This window comes from Schistocerca serialis, chromosome 4 (genome assembly GCF_023864345.2).
Source record: "Schistocerca serialis cubense isolate TAMUIC-IGC-003099 chromosome 4, iqSchSeri2.2, whole genome shotgun sequence".
NCBI classification, from domain to species: Eukaryota; Metazoa; Arthropoda; class Insecta; order Orthoptera; family Acrididae; genus Schistocerca; species Schistocerca serialis.
This window is the reverse complement of record NC_064641.1, coordinates 486914976-486934186: the sequence shown is the minus strand read 5'-3', so window position 1 is coordinate 486934186 and position 19211 is coordinate 486914976. Positions and strand designations below refer to the sequence as shown.

Sequence of the window (19211 nt, the reverse complement as noted above, 5' to 3'; positions counted from 1 at the left end):
AGTAAAGTTACAACCAGACTAACAGTTATTGTGAATAATAACAATTATCGGTATACAAAGTGCGTATTTTATTTAATATTGACTTTGGCAGATCCATCACAACAATTTCAGGTGAATTATAGTAGAGATCTGTTTTATAATTTCCTGAATATATTTTAAAATTAAAGCAATAGCCCAATGCTGATTCACACAGCTATTACGTTATATCCCAAATCCTACCCTCTTCATGGGATTAAGTTGTGTATAAGACATACATCCCTTAAATTTCATTGACAATTCATCAGTTGCTATGTTCTCTTCCATTATATATACTTCTTACAGTTTATTTAAATGGTTTATCATAGGCGTGACTTAACATAATTTATCCGTCTTTCCAGTCATATCTAATTTAATTGGATGGACAGAAAAATCTACTCACCAAGTGGCAGCAGAACACACATGTAAAAGGAGGTTATAATTAGGCAAGCTTTTGGAGCCAGCGGCTCCTTGTTCAGGCAGAAGGGTTGAAGGGGAAGGAAGAGGGATGAAGGAAAAGCACTGGAGAGGCTGAGAAAAGGGGTAGATTTTGAGAAAGTCACCCAGAACTGTGGGTCAGAGGAGGCTTTCCCAAAATCTACCCCTTTTCCTAGACCTCTTCAGTCTTTTTCCTTCACCCCTCTTCCTTCTCCTTCAACTCTTCTGCCTGAAGGAGGAGCCACTGACTCTGAAAGATAGCCAGTTATGATGGCTATTTCAGATTAGTACATCTGAATATTTGAGCCACTATTAGGCATAATAAAAAGTACATTTTAATTTAATTTCAGTTGACAGGGATCCATGTCTCATCAATTTTCCTTTTTGTATTTTCATTGATCATTGTTGGTTCTGCATGTTGATTTGCTGCTGTGACAGTACTATCCTAAAACAAAGTGCAGTGTTGAACATTATATAAAAAAGTGTTGACTCTTTTGTATGTCCATGTAACTGCTCTACTACTGGTGCTCTTGTACCCAGAGTCTCGTGTATTCCCTTATTTTGGCTTGTTATTTTCTTCTTTCCTAATCTGTTACTTCGATGATTGATCTCAGATAGTGTCTTCACCATCAGTGTAATCTTCACTGGTTAATCTTCTAGGATGATTTCGTATAAGAAACACAACAACCATACCAGGAGTCTCATTATTGGCAGGATCTACAAAATCACTGTCCAAAGTAATAACATACTTATCACTAGCTGCATCATTATTATATGTCCTTTTACTGGCACAGTAGGTGTATTGCTTGTGAGCACAATGAAGAGATCCATGTAATTGAAGGAAGTGAATATCGATATCTTTTGAACCAAGAGTCCAACTCGTGCTCTTGTCATTTGTTCTGAGTGATGCACCATGAACCAGGCTCATCTTGTTTAAGTGTGATCCACACAAAATACCACAAGGCAGGCTCATGCTTATTATTTATGGCCCAACTTCTTTACCATGAGTCTTGCCCATGCTTGAAGACCAAGATATTAAATGAGAGTTACCTTTTTTGGAAGACAGAAAACAGAATAAGGTCTACCTTAGTTTACAGAAATGTTGCATGTGAGGGGCTTTCTAGCTTATCAGAGCAGAGATATATAGTGAATTTGAAAGTGACAGGTTCACGACATCTGTTGCTCTGGGAAAACAGCCGTAAAAACTCATTTCATATATTTTGTAGTATATATTATTTATGCTGATATGGTAAGTTTTGTGTCTGTGCGGATGATATTTGATGCTAGATTTTTGTATCTTCAGCTGTATAATTCTTACATTAATTTGTCAAAAATATTTGCCTGAAGATGCTGAAGCCAAAGCTATGTGTGCCATCTTAACTTCAAAATGCACTCATTTACCCGTGAAAAGCTAATAGCCTAATACAGGTTATTTTGAAAGTGAACAGAAAACAATAAATAATGTAGCTTACTATTTTAGTTCCCGGTTTTATTAATGACTGTTCTTTTCAATGCTATCAATATCATATGTAACATTAATGTTGCTATCTTTCTTGTGAAATTGTATTAGCATACATTGTTGTTTTTTTTCTTTCTCTTTTAATTACAGTGATAAAATTTAGAGGAACACCACATGGTATGTGTATGCATTGATAAGTGTACTAAGTTTATCTTCCATTATATTTTACTCTCTGTTTTACTGTCTCACAGGAAGGAATTATAGCAACATTCTTTTTTATTTCCTCAGCAACACAAAAATGTCATTTTAGTTTACATGAGCATTTTGGTCTACAGAAATTAAAAACACGGCCTGGTGTTCCTTTGCCACTGCTTGTCAACCCACGTCTCCAGGAGGAGCTGGAAGCAGGTGCTCGACCCTCAGTGCACAGCCAAAGACTGCAAGAATTCCTTCTGTTACTTGCCGTTTGCAACACAGTTGTTGTGTCCCAGCATCCTCACCATGACATTGTAAGAGCTCTTTTAAAACGTTATAAGAATACATTATTTGGGAAGTAAAGTGATGAATTTATAGTAAATTTATGACTTGTGAATCTGCAGATACAGGTATATGTTTATTGTCCTGTTACTTAGTGAAGTGGTGCATTGGTTAGAACAATAGATCCACATTTGAGAGGATGAGAATTCAAATCCTCGTCTCGCCATCATTTCTGTGATTTTCCTAAATTGCTCAGGCAGATGCCAGGGTGGTCCCTGATTCGCCTCCGTAATCCAAGCTTGTTCTCCATATGTAATAACCTCACTGTCAGCAGGACGTTAAACACTAATCTTCCTCACTTCTTTCTGCCCTTTATTTTTCTGCTAAATTACTTACACTGTTCTTCACTTACACTTAGTGGCAGCTGAAGGTGACATGGTACTTACGAATCATCATCTTAAGGAGAAATAAGAGCTTTGCATTTGCAGAAAAATATATCTGGATTAATCATATCACAAGCACTACCATGACTACTCATGTTAGATTTGTTCTGCACAACACTGTTACTTGAGCCCTTCCAATTGTGAGAGTTTATGACCACCATATCAAATGTGGGAATCTCAGTTGTTTTATAGTCTTATGACATCATGGTGCTTAAAATTGTTTTCCTTTGTCAGGTCCACATACAGTTGGATATCTGCTGAAAGCATAACTACAGGCTTTCATGTAAAATTGTTCATTGGCTAGTGTTGTTTTGGTATTAGGTTTTTGCTGTCTGACTTCCAGAGTTCAAATGTTACATAGCTTAGAAATCTAAACATTGCAGATTGGCAATGAATTTTAGTTTAATTAATTACTGCTTTTGAAGATCTGTGATGAGATTTAAACTGTTAATTGAAATACTAATTACAACTTAATGTTTACTTGATGATCTCCATAGCAGAACTAAATCTTTCGCATATCGCAATATTTGGCACGTTTGAGAGGGGGTGGGGGGACATTACTTCAGTAGTAATATTTAAAAAAATTACATTGCACTGATCAGATGGAGATACACTGTTATCTCTCTGGTTTGACTGAATTCTCAGTACTCAATGATTACCAAGACTTGCACGTGAAACATAAACTTATTTTTATTTGACAACAAAAATAAAATTAATTACTCCTTACTAAAGCCATGCTCACCTTAAATCTGTATCAAAGAAAGATTCTTATTCATCCATTCCTTATATACATGACATGAGTATTAACTTTGTTATTAAAATTGGCATTTGTTATGACATAAAATTTTGGAGGTTTTGTCACTCCTGGTGATCCTCCCCCTTCTAACATGAGACTGACACCTTTTTAGTTTAATAGTAACAATTAAATGACTATCACACAAAACCAAAACAAAGTATATTAAGTTAAGATTGTTCTTGCAACTCAAATGTCTTTTGCAATGGAGAAGTATTGTTGGTTGTAGAATGAAATTTTCACTCCATAGCGGAGTGTGCGCTGATATGAAACTTCCTGGCAGATGACAATCTGGAGAGACTACATCTTGTTGTCAGATAAAGTTTTGAGTTTCATCTTCTAATGGGGTAAAGAGCCATTCTTGCATCTTATCCAGAAAAGCCACCTGTGTTACAATAGTTTCAGAAGGAAAAAAAAAAGAAAATTATCCATACACTTAACTTCGGCACACAGTACAGGAAACATTTAATTTCGGTGGATCTCTTTGATATTGTACAGGTTCATGAGGATGTTCTGACTACCAGGTATGAAAATTATGGGTATTTACCTTTCCACTCAGATGAAAAGTTACCTCATCATTGAACACCACACAGTCAAGGAAATCATCTTCCCGCAGCAAAACTTGACACCATAGTCAATTGGTTTTATAGCGTGCACCAGCTGTAACTGGTATGGTCAGGTCTGTGAACATTTTCTTAAAAACTTTCATACTGTTATCTTTGCAACTGAAGTTCAAGACTTGGTTTCCAAAAACAACTTTTTAGGACTTCAGAGGTAGGATGCTCTGATGCAGTCGACATCCTCTTCAGACACTTTTTGTTGTCACATGCTTTTCCATTTACATACACATACAATCATTTTTAATTGACTCGCACCTGTGCTTATTTAAAACTGTTTGAGTTTGCACCTTGAAAATGTTAGCCATCACTAAGTTGATGTGTACTTACTTTCCCTTCCTTCATTTGTGCGCAACTCACAACAAATGCAGATACCATAGAACTGTGCCATGGTTTAAGAAAGAAGCTAAATCCATGTAGATAAATATATAAGCCTGTGTATTTAAATTTGCCCTTCCTAATTTTCAAACTGCTTGAGTGCAGTTCTTAGATAAACTTAATACCGATATAGTAAATAATTAATTAAGGAATAAAATTAACAACCCATTGAATAGTGGAGGCCTTGAGTTTGTTACAAGACTGTGAGCTTTGCTAGCTTTCGGATGCCATTTTTTCATGCTGGAGTACACATACATGCCTCCTCCCCTCCCCCCTCCCCCCACCCTACACTGCCCCTTCCCACACACACACATGCACACTTGCATGGCTATAATGTGCAGGCTCAGTGCACTGTGTTGGAACTGCAGAGTCATTTGGAAGCTGTCAGAGTGCCTTTTGCAAATCAGCACCCCTGCTGTTTGGGGAGTTGTTACGTTTACTCCTTAAGTTATAGACTTGATACCATTTTATAAGAGAATTTAAAATCACTCCATGTTTATGTAAACTCGCATATACACTTTAGCTAAACTTCTATCCCTGTGATCCAGTTAGAATTATCGAAACCTATGAAGTATTTGTTATATTGAAAATTTTGACACATCTTTCACAATCTGTACTATTCTTCCCTTGTACCTACACAGTAGCAGAATGACTTTTGTCATTGTACCACAGATGTCTTTATTTGTTCGTTGTTGCATGATAATGAAAAGCACTCAACCTCAGTACTTTTGCACAGATCCAAAAGTGTGGCTATGAAATTAACTTGTCATTTCACAGAAAACTCTTCAGAGATAAGGCCAAGTACAGACCCAGAAAATGTGGAGGTGAACACACTTTTAGTATAATTGCGGTTGACGGTTTTAAAGTACTAACTTCACAGTTTGTATAGCTATTTTCTCCTTTATTGCTGAAGGTAATCGGGCATCTCAGGCTTAAACATTCAAACCTGCACAGTCCATTTCAACCTGCACAGTTCATCTCATATCTATCATCTGTCAAGAGAATTTAAAGGCAGATATCCTCTTAAATAATACTGATTTTCATTTGATTGCTGATTAGTGAAAACCATTAGGAGTATCAGTGAAATATGATCCCCTTGCTCAAAACTGCTTACACTAAAAATAGGCCTCTTATGCATAGTGTTTAACCACAGCGGCTACAATCTTTCAGGAGAGAGAAAGTATGCCTAGATGATACAAAATCACCTAGCAGTGCATGGTCACGGTAGTGATGACAAAGAGAAAGGAGAAAGGACATGAACAGGGTGAGAAAACATGTGTATTGTGCTTGGTACAGCTAAAATGCTGGGATAGCTTTGGCTGATGTATGTGATAGATGGCTCTACGTACATGACAACATCAGGTGGGTGCAGCATGTGCACAGTCATTGTGGCTGTGCTCATTCCTGCTGACGTAGTGGAAGTGGGATGGCACGTTGCATGAATGCAGACCTTGGTGATACACATCTGGCATACGGAGCCACTGATTGCAGTGGACGAGGCACACAGCAGTTGTATTATCAATGTTGCCCCATGAGGAAAACTCCCTCCCACACATTCTTTGCATGCTTGCAGGGAAGGTTGTTCACAAGGGGGTTTTTCAATGAGGAGAGACAACAATGTGAGCAAACAGCAACAGCTTTAGCCAATGAGGAGATTGTACTGGGGCTGGTACAAAACTACGCCAGTGCCAGTATGTGGGCTATCGCCTATTGTGTCGGGATTTCCCACAGCAGCTTCTGGAGGATCATGCATGACAACTCTATGCACCTATATCCCAACCAGTGTTGTGCAGTTACTGGACAGGATGATTTTACTCCATTAGGTGCACAGCGGTACTTACAGGTGCGCACAACAGTTCCTTGTTTGCCAGCCACCATTTTCTTCACCGATGAAGCGACCTTCATACGGGAGGGAATGTTCGACCCACATAACACCCATTTATGGTCAGAGGAGAAGCCACATACAAGAAGAACCCAAGCAGCCCAGAGACAGTTTTCAGTTAATGTATTGGCCGGCATTGTCTGATGTCACCCTGTCAGGTGATACTTGTTTTCTCAACATTTGGAAGGTGCAACCTGTTGTATCGAGCAAAAGTCCACTTATTGGTCCAACTGTGGCTTTTTTGTTTGCTCTGGGAAGAGACTGATTGGGTACTATAAATATAAAATATTAATCACTTTATTACAACAAAGATAAGAAGAATTACTTAACTATGTACAATCCATTTCCACAGGAATGTCATGAGTATTCACAACTGTCTCTGAGCATTAACTTTTCACTTCATTCAAACAAATAACAACTGTCTCACTCAGAGTACATTTAACAATATCTTTCACTTACTGTTGTGCCTAAGACATTGATTACACTGCCGGCCTTCTAGAAAATGATGCTGTCGATCCAGACTGGTCTGAGCAGTCTTGTGCTCAGCCATAAGTGGAAGATCTAATGCAGCGTTTAGCGAAACATTTCTGGGCATGGCTATGCCAGTGTCATTAGTTTGTTGATGCAGCTTGCAATGACTAATCTTTTGTTGTAGTGGCATTGTGAGGTACTAATCTGGCATTGGTTGTTCACTCTTTGGGTGACATGACACAATGTAGCTCATCTTTCTTTAGCAAATATTGCTGCAGCTATTGGACAGTATATGTGTGTATACCGGATGCAATGAGTCATGCCTCAAGGTTTCGGCATGATGAAGCCCTCTCACATTACAGCCTTGATGTGTATCACCACCTGAATGCAACATATTGTCAACATTGGATTGGCCAGCAAGACTGCCAGATCTCATTTGCCTTGACTACTACCTCTGGGGATACATCAAGACACTGGTGTATGAATCCCCCATTAACAGTGCTGAGGAACTTGCTGCATGAATCATTGCAGCTGCTAGGGAAGTCCGGGATACATAGGGTATTTTCCAGATCTTCTATGCGCTGGAGATGTGAGGCCTGCATCACAGTCGGGGGCAGTAATTTCGAACACCTTTTGTGATGATGATCTTCATGTGTTTTTGTTCTTATTTTGTGGTTTCTCCTGGTTAATAAACATGTTTTCTCACCCTGTTCCATGTCCTCCCTTTGTTGTGTTTTGTGTCGTCACTGCTATGCCAGAAAAGTGTTTCTGACCATGCATTGCTATGTGATTTTCTGTCTTGTAGATGTACTCTCTCACTTCTGAAAATTTGTAACACAGTGCTGAGACACCCTGTATAATAGAACAATATATGATAACAAATATTTTATTTTCCTTTAGCCCAGTCCATGTAAGCCTATAAACACTGGCAAATGGTGCCCAATTTCATCTTAAAATAACTGGAAACGTAATTTCCATTAGTTCAACTTAGCCCTTTTAAGAGCTCATTCAATGGTTGCTACACTGAAAATAGAAATCAGCACTAACACAAGTGACTGCAAAATGATGGTGTATTCTGTTCTGCTACAGTGTTATTTCTTAAGTATTAAATGTCAATATATTAATCTTCAGTGTAAGACATTCTGCTCTATGTAAGTTTAAGAAATGTGCATAATTTTTATTGTAAGAAATATAAGTATGGAAATATAATGAAAAATGCCATTTTACTTCTACATATCCCTTTAACAGAAACCTTTTTTAATTTTGTATATTTCCAGATAAACTCTTATTTTCTGTTTTTCAGATGAATGCAAGTGGTGTGATAGAACAAACGGCAGACTCCCTGCCTGGCCGTGTTGTACCTACTTCAGTTCCTACATCTGTGCCTGTGACAGGATGTCTTCCACGAGTTGATACAGCACCTGCACAGTACACATTACTGAGTGAATCGAGGTCCGTGACACCTTCACCTCCACCTCAGCCTTGCTCCATGGCCACTGCTTCTCCTCTTAGCTCATCACCAGGAAGCAGGCCAAAAGTTCTTGGTGTGCCATCTTTGCTTGTTGTACGTAGAGCAACCACTCCAACACCATCACCCTGTGAACTGAAGCCTATATTTGAAGCAGAAAGTCCTGATGAACTGGCACTCGTGGATGCTGCGTACAGCTATGGTTGCCGTTTGGTGAAGAGATCTCCCCAGGTTGCAACTGTTTCTATGCCAGGTGGGGCTTAATGATAAGCTGTCTCTTATAATTCAAACTGCAGATTCGGGATTGATTGTGCCATTCAGGTTGAGGATAAATTCTAGTGGTTATACAGAGGCAGACAGTTCCAGCTTACATTGTTCTAAATTTGAATATGAAAAATAAATAGCGTAACATGTGAAAAAATTAGCAGTAACTGTGACAAAGCAGTGTTAAATAAAAAATCACATCTTTTTTACATATTATAACTCCCCCCTCATCTTTTTTGAACAGCTTTTTCACTTACCTGCATCACTTACTCGTGGGTTGCTTAGCACATTATGTATCATTAACCTGTCATTTCTTCCGATTTTTGTGAATTTGTCTATAATTATTTACTTGTGCTGTCTATTCTGTTTATTTCTTCTTCATATTGTAATTTTTGTGCATTATGTTTTTGGTATCTTTATTGAAAATCATAGTTCAGATGCTTCCAATTTCTCCTTAAAGTTTCTTGAGGTACATATTTAACTTTTTTGTAATGCTTCAGACATAAACCTTCAGGAACATCATCTTCAAAGTCTGTGTTAGATATTGTGTCCTTTCTTGAAGAAAGCTTCCTTTTGACTAATCACACAGCTTAAGATGTCTTGCTTTCTTTGACTATCTTGTGTATTATTGTGCGTGACAAGTGTCTCTGGTCACTGAGGTTGCACTGCAGATTGCAACTTCGTTTGATGGGAGAAACAATCTGGTGTTGGTGATGGTAGTAAGGAGGAGACTGGGGTGGGGAGGGTGAGGGATAGCAGAGAAGGGGTTCTGATTGTGGGAGTATCAAAGATGTGGTGGGGACAAGGTAGGGCTGCTAGTTGGCAAGTTGTTGGAATACAAGGCTGTGTAGTGTTGGAGAGGAAGCAGGTAAGGGGATACATAGGTGAAGGACAAGGACTAGCAAAGGTGGAGGCCAGTGGGGGGAGGGTTTACAGGAATGAAGGATATTATTGCAGGGGGAGTTCCCATCTGCACAGTTCACAAAAGCTTCTCTTGGTAGAAAGGATTTCGATGGTACAGGCTGTGAAGCAGTCATTTGTGAATCCTGTTGTGTTAGGCAGCATGTTCAGCAACTGGGTGGTTCTGCTATCCTCTGACTACAAGGCTGTGTAGTGTTGGAGAGGAAGCAGGTAAGGGGATACATAGGTGAAGGACAAGGACTAGCAAAGGTGGAGGCCAGTGGGGGGAGGGTTTACAGGAATGAAGGATATTATTGCAGGGGGAGTTCCCATCTGCACAGTTCACAAAAGCTTCTCTTGGTAGAAAGGATTTCGATGGTACAGGCTGTGAAGCAGTCATTTGTGAATCCTGTTGTGTTAGGCAGCATGTTCAGCAACTGGGTGGTTCAGCTATCCTCTGACTGTAGTGTGTTGGTGGTGATTCATAGGGACAGATGGCTTGCTAGTTACATCCACTTAGGAAGCAACAAAGTGGTTGCAGTTTAGTTTGGTCCTCACTTGACTGCTTTCACAGATAGCCCTGACTGGGCTGGACTGGAGTAGATGGCAGTGGAAGGATGTATGAAACATGTCTTGCATCTAGGACTGTTCCCGAGAGATGAGACATGAGGCAAGAGATTGAGAGCAGGGATAGGGTAAGGATGGTCAAGAGTACTGCATAGGTTCAGTGAGTGGAGGAATACCACTGTGGGAAGAGTGGAAAGGATAGTGGGTAGGATATTCTGAATTTCAGAGCACGACAATAGGTAGTCAAAACCACGTCAGAGAAGGTGGTTCAGTTGCTCCAGACCTGAGTGCTCAGTCATGAGGTTCCTTTTGTGGGCAGATGGTGGGTATGTATGAGTTGGTACATGAGTGGAAAGACAAGGCATTAGATTTGTTTCTGTATGAGGTTGTGAGGGTGATTTCGATAGATGAATGTCTCCCGCCTCCTGGTATATTTGGAAAGGAACTGCTTGTCACTACAGATATGATGGCTGCATGCAATGGACTTCTTGGTTTGGAATTGGGGCAGCTGTTGAAACGCGGGTGTTACTGGTGACTAGTAGATTTGATGCAGAGGGAGGTAGTGATGTAGTCATCCTTGAGGTGGAGGTCATCGTCAAGGAAGATGGCTTGCTGGGTTGAGAAGGACCAGTTGAAGAGAATGGGGGAGGTGTTAAGGTTCTGTAGGAATATGGATGTCATTAATGAATCAGAACTAGGTGAGGGATTTAGGATTCTGGGTGGTTAGGAAGGACTTTTCTAGAAGAGCCATGAATAGGTTGGTGTAGGATGCTGGCATGTGGGTACCCATTCCCTAAACACAGATTTGTTTGTAGGTGATTTCTTCAAAGGACGTGGAAGTGTGGGTAAGGGTATAATTGGAGATGGTGACCAGGAAGGAGATTCTGTGTTTGGATCCTGTCAAATGTTGGGAAAGGTAGTCCTCAGTAGTGGCAAGACGATGGGCATTGCTGATGTTAGGGTAGAGGGAAGTGGCATCAATTGTGACGAGTAGGGTGCAGTATGGTAAAGTACAGGAACTGTGAAGAATCAGTGGAGGAGATGGTTGGTGTCTTTTATATAATAGGGCAGGTTTCTTGTAATAGGCTGAAGGTGTTAGTCCATGAGATCTAAGATTCTCTTGGGGGGGCGGGCACAGTAACAAGCCCCTACGGGACATTCTGGGTGGTTGGTTTATGGACATAGGAAGCATGTAGACAGTATGAATGTGGGGAGTAGTAAGGGTGAGGAGAGACAGACCCAGGGGAGAGGTTCCTTCCTTCTACTTGCTTTCTGAGGTCCATAAATCCAACCAGCCAAGATGCCCCATTGTTGCCAATGTGACCACTAGTCTTCTTCCCCTTCCCCTTCCTTCCATTCCTGCCCCCCCCCCTCCCTCCTTAACATCCTAACTGTACCTAACAGCCCTACCCTAACCCTGCCATGTCTCTGCACACTACCCTGCTATCCCTCCCTGTCTCTGCCCAAGTCTCCTCCTCTCCTCCCATCACCCATGCCAGATTGCTTCTCCCATCAGAAGCAGCTTCAGTCCACAGTCTGGTCACAGTGGCCAGAGACATTGATCACGTGTGTGTGATTTGTGCTTGTGTGAATGTGTCTGTGTTTTCTACTTCAGAAGAAGGCCTTTTGGGCAACGGTTTAAATGTACAGCAATCTTTTTGTTGTGTCTGCCTGTGACTCTGTGTCTCCTCTATATGGTGAGTAGCAGTCTATCATTTTCATAAGACTGTTATTACTCTGTCCTGGACTTCCAGTTGTTTGATAATGTTGTTTCTTAAGGCGAGTTTACACTGAGGTCAAAACATGTTCTGCAACATTGTTTGCGACTGGTACCAGACTACCAATGATGGCAACACAAAATCAGTGTTCCGTGACTGTGTGGATATGAATCAAAGGTATATTGTTTGTGGCTTGTTACCACTAATGCCACTATGCATCACTAGTGTTTGATTTTGCTCTGTCTGTAGTGTTGTGTGTTGTTTTTCCATGTGTTCCTTTACAAAATGGAGTGGACAAGAATAAAAATTTATGAACTTGTCACATTGAGTTAGAGAACTGCCTCTGTAATGTTCAAGATCATAGTTATAAAAATATTAAACAGAAACATGGCTACCTACAAAGATTGCTGTAATAATAATAATAATAATAATAATTTAATAATAATAATTTAATAATAATAATTTAATAATAATAACAATAATAATAATAATATACACACTAAGCAGAGATCAGAACCAACCAACACACAGAAGAAACCCACAAAACCAGCATGGCAACACAGGCTACAGATCAAAATAGAAAAACTGAGAAAAGACATCGGACAGCTAACACAATTTATAAGAAATGAAATCTCAGAAAAAAAACGAAAAAAGTTAGGTAAAATCTCACAACAAGAAGCGACAGAGCAATTAGATGAAAAGAAGCAGAAATTACAAGCATTAGCCAAACGACTCAGAAGATACAAAAAAAGTGAAAATAGAAGGAAACAAAACCAAACATTCAACACAAACCAAAAGAAATTTTACCAGACAATAGATAACACACACATTAAAATAAACAATCCACCAAACATAACAGACATGGAACACTTCTGGAGCAACATATGGTCAAACACGGTACAACATAACAGGCATGCACGGTGGATACAAGCAGAAACAGACACATACAAGATGATACCACAAATGCCTGAAGTGATAATTTTGCAACATGAAGTCACCCAAGCAATTAATTCTACTCACAATTGGAAAGCCCCTGGAAATGACAAAATAGCAAATTTCTGGTTAAAGAAGTTCACCTCAACACATTCACATCTAACTAAACTATTTAACAGTTACATTGCAGACCCATACACATTCCCTGATACACTTACACACGGAATAACATATCTGAAACCTAAAGATCAAGCAGACACAGCGAACCCAGCTAAATATCGCCCCATAACATGCCTACCAACAATATACAAAATATTAACTTCAGTCATTAAACAGAAATTAATGACACATACAACACAGAACAAAATTATAAATGAAGACCAAAAAGGCTGTTGCAAAGGAGCACGAGGATGTAAAGAGCAACTGATAATAGATGCAGAGGTGACATATCAAGCTAAAACTAAACAAAGGTCGCTACACTACGCATACATAGATTACCAAAAAGCTTTTGATAGTGTACCCCACTCATGGTTACTACAAATATTGGAAATATATAAAGTAGATCCTAAATTGATACAGTTCCTAAACATAGTAATGAAAAACTGGAAAACTACACTTAATATCCAAACAAATTCAAATAATATCACATCACAGCCAATACAGATTAAGCGTGGAATATACCAAGGAGATTCATTAAGTCCTTTCTGGTTCTGCCTTGCTCTGAACCCACTATCCAACATGCTAAATAATACAAATTGTGGTTACAATATTACTGGAACATACCCACACAAAATCACACATTTGCTATACATGGATGATCTAAAACTACTGGCAGCAACAAATCAACAACTCAACCAATTACTAAAGATAACAGAAGTATTTAGCAATGATATAAATATGGCTTTTGGAACAGACAAATGTAAGAAAAATAGCATAGTCAAGGGAAAACACACTAAACAAGATTATTACATATTGGATAACCACAGCGACTGCATAGAAGCGATGGAAAAAACAGATGCCTATAAATATCTAGGATACAGACAAAAAATAGGAATAGATGATAGAAATATTAAGGAAGAGCTAAAAGAAAAATATAGACAAAGACTAACAAAAATACTGAAAACAGAATTGACAGCAAGAAACAAGACAAAAGCTATAAATACTTATGCAATACCAATATTGACCTACTCATTTGGAGTAGTGAACTGGAGTAACACAGACCTAGAAGCACTCAATACACTTACACGATCACAATGCCACAAATATAGAATACATCACATACATTCAGCAACAGAAAGATTCACATTAAGCAGAAAGGAAGGAGGAAGGGGATTTATTGACATAAAAAACCTACATTATGGACAGGTAGACAATTTAAGAAAATTCTTTCTAGAACGAGCAGAAACTAGCAAAATACACAAAGCAATCACTCATATAAATACATCGGCTACACCACTGCAATTTCATAACCACTTCTACAACCCTTTAGATCACATAACATCAACAGACATGAAGAAAGTAAATTGGAGAAAGAAAACACTACATGGCAAGCACCCGTATCATCTAACACAGCCACACATCGATCAAGACGCATCCAACACATGGCTAAGAAAAGGCAATATATACAGTGAGACAGAAGGATTCATGATTGCAATACAGGATCAAACAATAAACACCAGGTATTACAGCAAGCATATTATTAAAGATCCCAATACCACAACGGATAAATGCAGACTTTGTAAACAACAAATAGAAACAGTAGATCACATCACAAGCGGATGTACAATACTAGCAAATACAGAATACCCCAGAAGACATGACAATGTTGCAAAAATAATACATCAACAGCTTGCCTTACAACATAAACTTTTAAAACAACACGTTCCTACATACAAGTATGCACCACAAAATGTACTGGAGAATGATGAATACAAATTATACTGGAACAGAACCATTATAACAGATAAAACAACACCACATAACAAACCTGACATCATACTCACCAATAAAAAGAAGAAATTAACACAACTAATCGAAATATCTATACCCAATACAACAAATATACAAGAGAAAACAGGAGAAAAAATTGAAAAATACATCCAACTGGCTGAGGAAGTCAAAGACATGTGGCATCAGGATAAAGTTGACATCATACCAATTATACTATCAACTACAGGAGTCATACCACACAATATCCACCAGTACATCAATGCAATACAGCTACATCCAAACATATATATACAGCTACAGAAATCCGTAATTATTGATACATGTTCAATTACCCGAAAGTTCCTAAATGCAATATAACACATACCGTACAGTTAAAAGGAAGTGACGCTTGATCAAGGTCCGTGTCTCTCCATTTTTAACCGGACTTAACGTCTGAGAAAGTGAAGGAAATAATAATAATAATAATAATAATAATAATAATAATAAGAAGAAGAAGAAGAAGAAGAAGAAGAAGAAGAAGAAGAAGACTTATTATCTGACTTTGGAAAAAATAGTCATCAGCAAGTTATGTGATGTGCCACCTGAAAAATAGGTGATGACAACAAAAAAATTTACTGTGCTCTCATGAGGTAGAAATTAATGTATGGAGGAGGCAGCAATCAGCAGTAAATATGGATGTGGCAGGGGAAGCATTACCTGCAGTTTCCACCATCTCATTTATTGGAAGTGTGAGTGAAATTGAAACTAGAGAAGTTTTCTTTCTTGAAAATGATACATTGGATTAATTTTAACCCGAAAATAAAAATAAACATGTGATCCATTAAATGTATGTTTCAATGTTCTTACCACAATTGAATTATATTTTCATAATCATTCAACCAAAGCTTCACAAACTGCAGGAACTATTTGAAATATGGCTGGCTTTGAAATGTGGAATAAATATGCGTGGCCTTAATAGGAATCTCCTGTTGCCAAAAAATGGAGAGCAAGTCTTTGCTTCACAGGAATTGCTTTTCTGAAATGTGTGTCTTTCTTTCAAACAACTGGCCCTGTGATATTCATCAGAACTTCAAAATAGGATGGCAGCATCCTAGTGAAGTTACAAAAACCAGAACCCTGTTCCAAATCCAACTGACACAGCATCTCATTCCCACCATGTCTTCTGTAGTATGTTTTTTGCCCATTGACAATGACTGTGTCATTTTCTCCACATACCTATTTCGTCAAGTATTGTTAATGCCACACCACATATTAATTCTTCCCCTTCACCTGTCATAGCGTAGCTCTTGATGCTAATACTCAATGTGAAATATTTGCTGCCAGTTCAGCAATGCTAATACATTTGTAGAAAAGTTCGTTGCAAGTGTAGACGGGAACACAAACAATGAATAATGTTGCCAACATGTTGCAAGCAGTATTGAAAACAGAACCATCTTTTTAAACTCATTTTAAATGTGGTTCATAGGTCATATAGTGTTTTGCATTTGTAATGTTTCATACTTTATTTTACCATCCCTGTCACTTGTAGCTAAAACTAGACATCAAATTTGTTCTCGTTTCTATCGTAAAATACTCTTTCCTGCATATAGTATATCTATCCTGATCTTCGGTGTATCTTACATATCTCTTAAGCTCCTGCTTCTTTTCTTTTATATTATTTCCCTGACCAAAGTAAAAGAAGAAAGAAATCATTTTGAAAGATATATTTGGATTTGAAAGTAAAGTGTCTCACAAGACCTGTAATCAATGAGCTTATAATTTCTTGTCAAATGATTAATTTTTGATATTTTGTCATTTACATTTTTATCAGTGGACTTAGAGTTGCGATTGATGTAGATATAATTCCAGATATTAGATATCTAAATAATATTCCTTAAAAATATTTTTGTTTTGATTTGTTATTTTGAATGCTGTACTATGAAAACATTTTGCGTTTGTTTGTAAGAATTCTTCATATTCATCATACAGTTCTGTTTGTGCTAAATGCTATAGATTTTTTGAATTATATTGAGCTTTACTCCATGTTTTTTTTTAAGGTAGCGGTTCTCTTGATGACAAATGAAAGTGCAGAAAATATGTTCAAGGCATTAACATTGCATTTTGCCTTTCAGGACAAGGGGCACTGGACTTCGAAATCTTGAAGATTCTGCCATTTGATTCAGCACGGAAATGTATGTCAGTTGTTTTGAAACATCCTGTTAGCCATCAGAAGATTCTTTTTTGCAAAGGAGCAGATTCTACAATACTGCCAAATTTGGCTCCTACAGGTATACAAGGACACCTCTCTCTCTCTCTCTCTCTCTCTCTCTCTCTCTCTCTCTCTCTCTCTGTCTGTCTGTCTGTGTGTGTGTGTGTGTGTGTGTGTGTGTGTGTGTGTGTGTGTGTGTGTGTGTGTGTGTAGTAATGTTTCAACAATTACCAAGTGGGCTACTGAAGCCCGGCCATCCTGATTTAGGTTTCCTGTGATTTCCCTAAATTGCTTAAGGCAAATCCCAGGATGGTTCCTTTGAAAGGGCATGGCCGCTTTCCTTCTCTATCCTTGCCTAATCTGAGTTTCTGCTCTGTCACTAATGACTTTGTTGTTGATGGTACATTAAACATTAATCTCCTCCTCCTGTTTCAGCAGTTAGATAAATGACTACCTATTTTTGATCAGAGTGCCATCATATCTGCAGAGAGATTGTCCATATATGTCTTTCCTGAAACATTTGAATGAAAGGGCAACTCGAGTACACAGAATGTATTACCTGCATACAGAGTCCTCCATTAACTCCACATAAGCTATGGACACCCTACATGAGAATTTGAAACAGCAGTACATATCAAGATAGAAGAGGAAGTCTATTATGGTATTCAGGGGATTGTTAAATTCTGGTGCCATGCCCAGAGTAGGTCACACACAGTGTTTCGTATTTCCCAGCAAAATGATAAAATTTCTCACAGTATAGTTAGTAGAAGCAATCAAAGTAGAGGTCCCCTTAGAAGGCCAAGTGGCTCCCACAATTAAGGTGTTTTTAGAGAATGATGAATTATTTGAGCAATAGGGAATGATTTATTATCCATACAAAAGGCACATGGATTTCTATTGCTGACAACTGTAGAAATCTCAGTAAGGACTGATTTGCTTCTTGTTGAGAACTGCAGTTTCATTAGTAAGGATAAATGATTGGAAAGATTTGTAACTAAATTTGTTATTTGAATGTGAAATCTTACTATGAACTCGGCAGTCGATGAGAGAGACCAATTATCTCTATCACACAGGTGGAAATTCGTAAGACCCTCTGTGCACATTAACATGATGAACCAAATAGTCAGGCTGCAAGTGCAGAACAAGAGAACGTGAGGTATGACAGTAAACAGTTACTACAAAATAGGGAGAATTGTGATAAAACAGCGGAAGTTTTGACACTGAGAGACTGACAAAGAGAGCATAAAGAGTTGTTGTGTGCTTTTCCCCTTCTCAAATTTGCAATACCTTGATCTCAAAGTATGGCTGGAAATGGTATAAGACTGCATCATTGAGTGTGTTTCCTAGGTGTACACCGAGTGAGGTGGTGCAGTGGTTAGCACACTAGACCACCATTCGGGGGGACTACGGTTCAATCCCGCGTCCTGCCATCCTGATTTAGGTTTTCCTTGATTTCCCTAAATCGCTCCAGGCAAATGCCAGGATGGTTCCTTTCAAAGGGCACGGCTGACTTCTTTCCCCATCCTTCCCTAATCCCATGAGACTGATGACCTCGCTGTTTGGTCTCTTCTCCCAATCAGTCAAATCCTAGGTATACCTTTACTTGCAGTTTGACTTGCGAACCACTAAAGGGCTGCATTTTGCATTTTTTGCTGTAACTTGGTAGTATAGTGGAGAGGTCATGTGGAAACTTCAGAATTTCCAGTAGGTCTGATATCACAGTGAGTCGCTGCTTCTTTTTTTGGAAAAGGTGCTTAATGTCTTGTGTATACTGAGGTGACAGAAGTCATGGGATACCTTCCTTTTGCATAGGACAGGAACTCAATGTGGTATGGCCTCAACAAATCATTGGAAAGCCCCTACACAAATATTGAGCCATGCTTCCTCTATAGCAGTCCATAATTTCTAATGTGTTGCCAGTGCAGGATTTTGTGCATCAACTGACTTCCCTCTTATGTCCCATAAATGATCAGTGGGATTCATGTTGGGTTACCTGGATGGCCGAAACATTCACTTGAATTTTCCAGAATGTTCTTCAGACCAATTGCAAGCAATTGTGGCCCGATGACAGGGTGTCCTTGTCCTGTCATCCATAAAAACTCCATCGTTGTTTGGGAACATGCAATTGATGAATGGCTGCAAATGGTCTCCATGTAGCTGAACATAACCATTTCCAATCGAAGATCAGTTCAGTTGGCACAGAGGACCCAGCTGATTCAATGTAAATACAGTCGATGTTATTATGGGGCC

At 38.7% G+C, this 19211-nt stretch overlaps 1 protein-coding gene across 3 annotated transcripts in view; it reads left to right on the top strand.

Annotated features, from left to right (window-relative positions):
• The window catches only part of LOC126475196 (phospholipid-transporting ATPase VD), a 351647-nt gene that overhangs the window by 283293 nt on the left and 49143 nt on the right, over positions 1 to 19211 (top strand). For all 3 annotated transcript variants that reach the window (XM_050102846.1, XM_050102845.1, XM_050102848.1), the window contains 3 exons: positions 2248 to 2421; positions 8277 to 8694; positions 16885 to 17040. In XM_050102846.1, coding sequence (XP_049958803.1) covers positions 2248 to 2421; positions 8277 to 8694; positions 16885 to 17040 — 748 coding nt within the window. The remainder of the gene's footprint in view (positions 1 to 2247; positions 2422 to 8276; positions 8695 to 16884; positions 17041 to 19211) is intronic.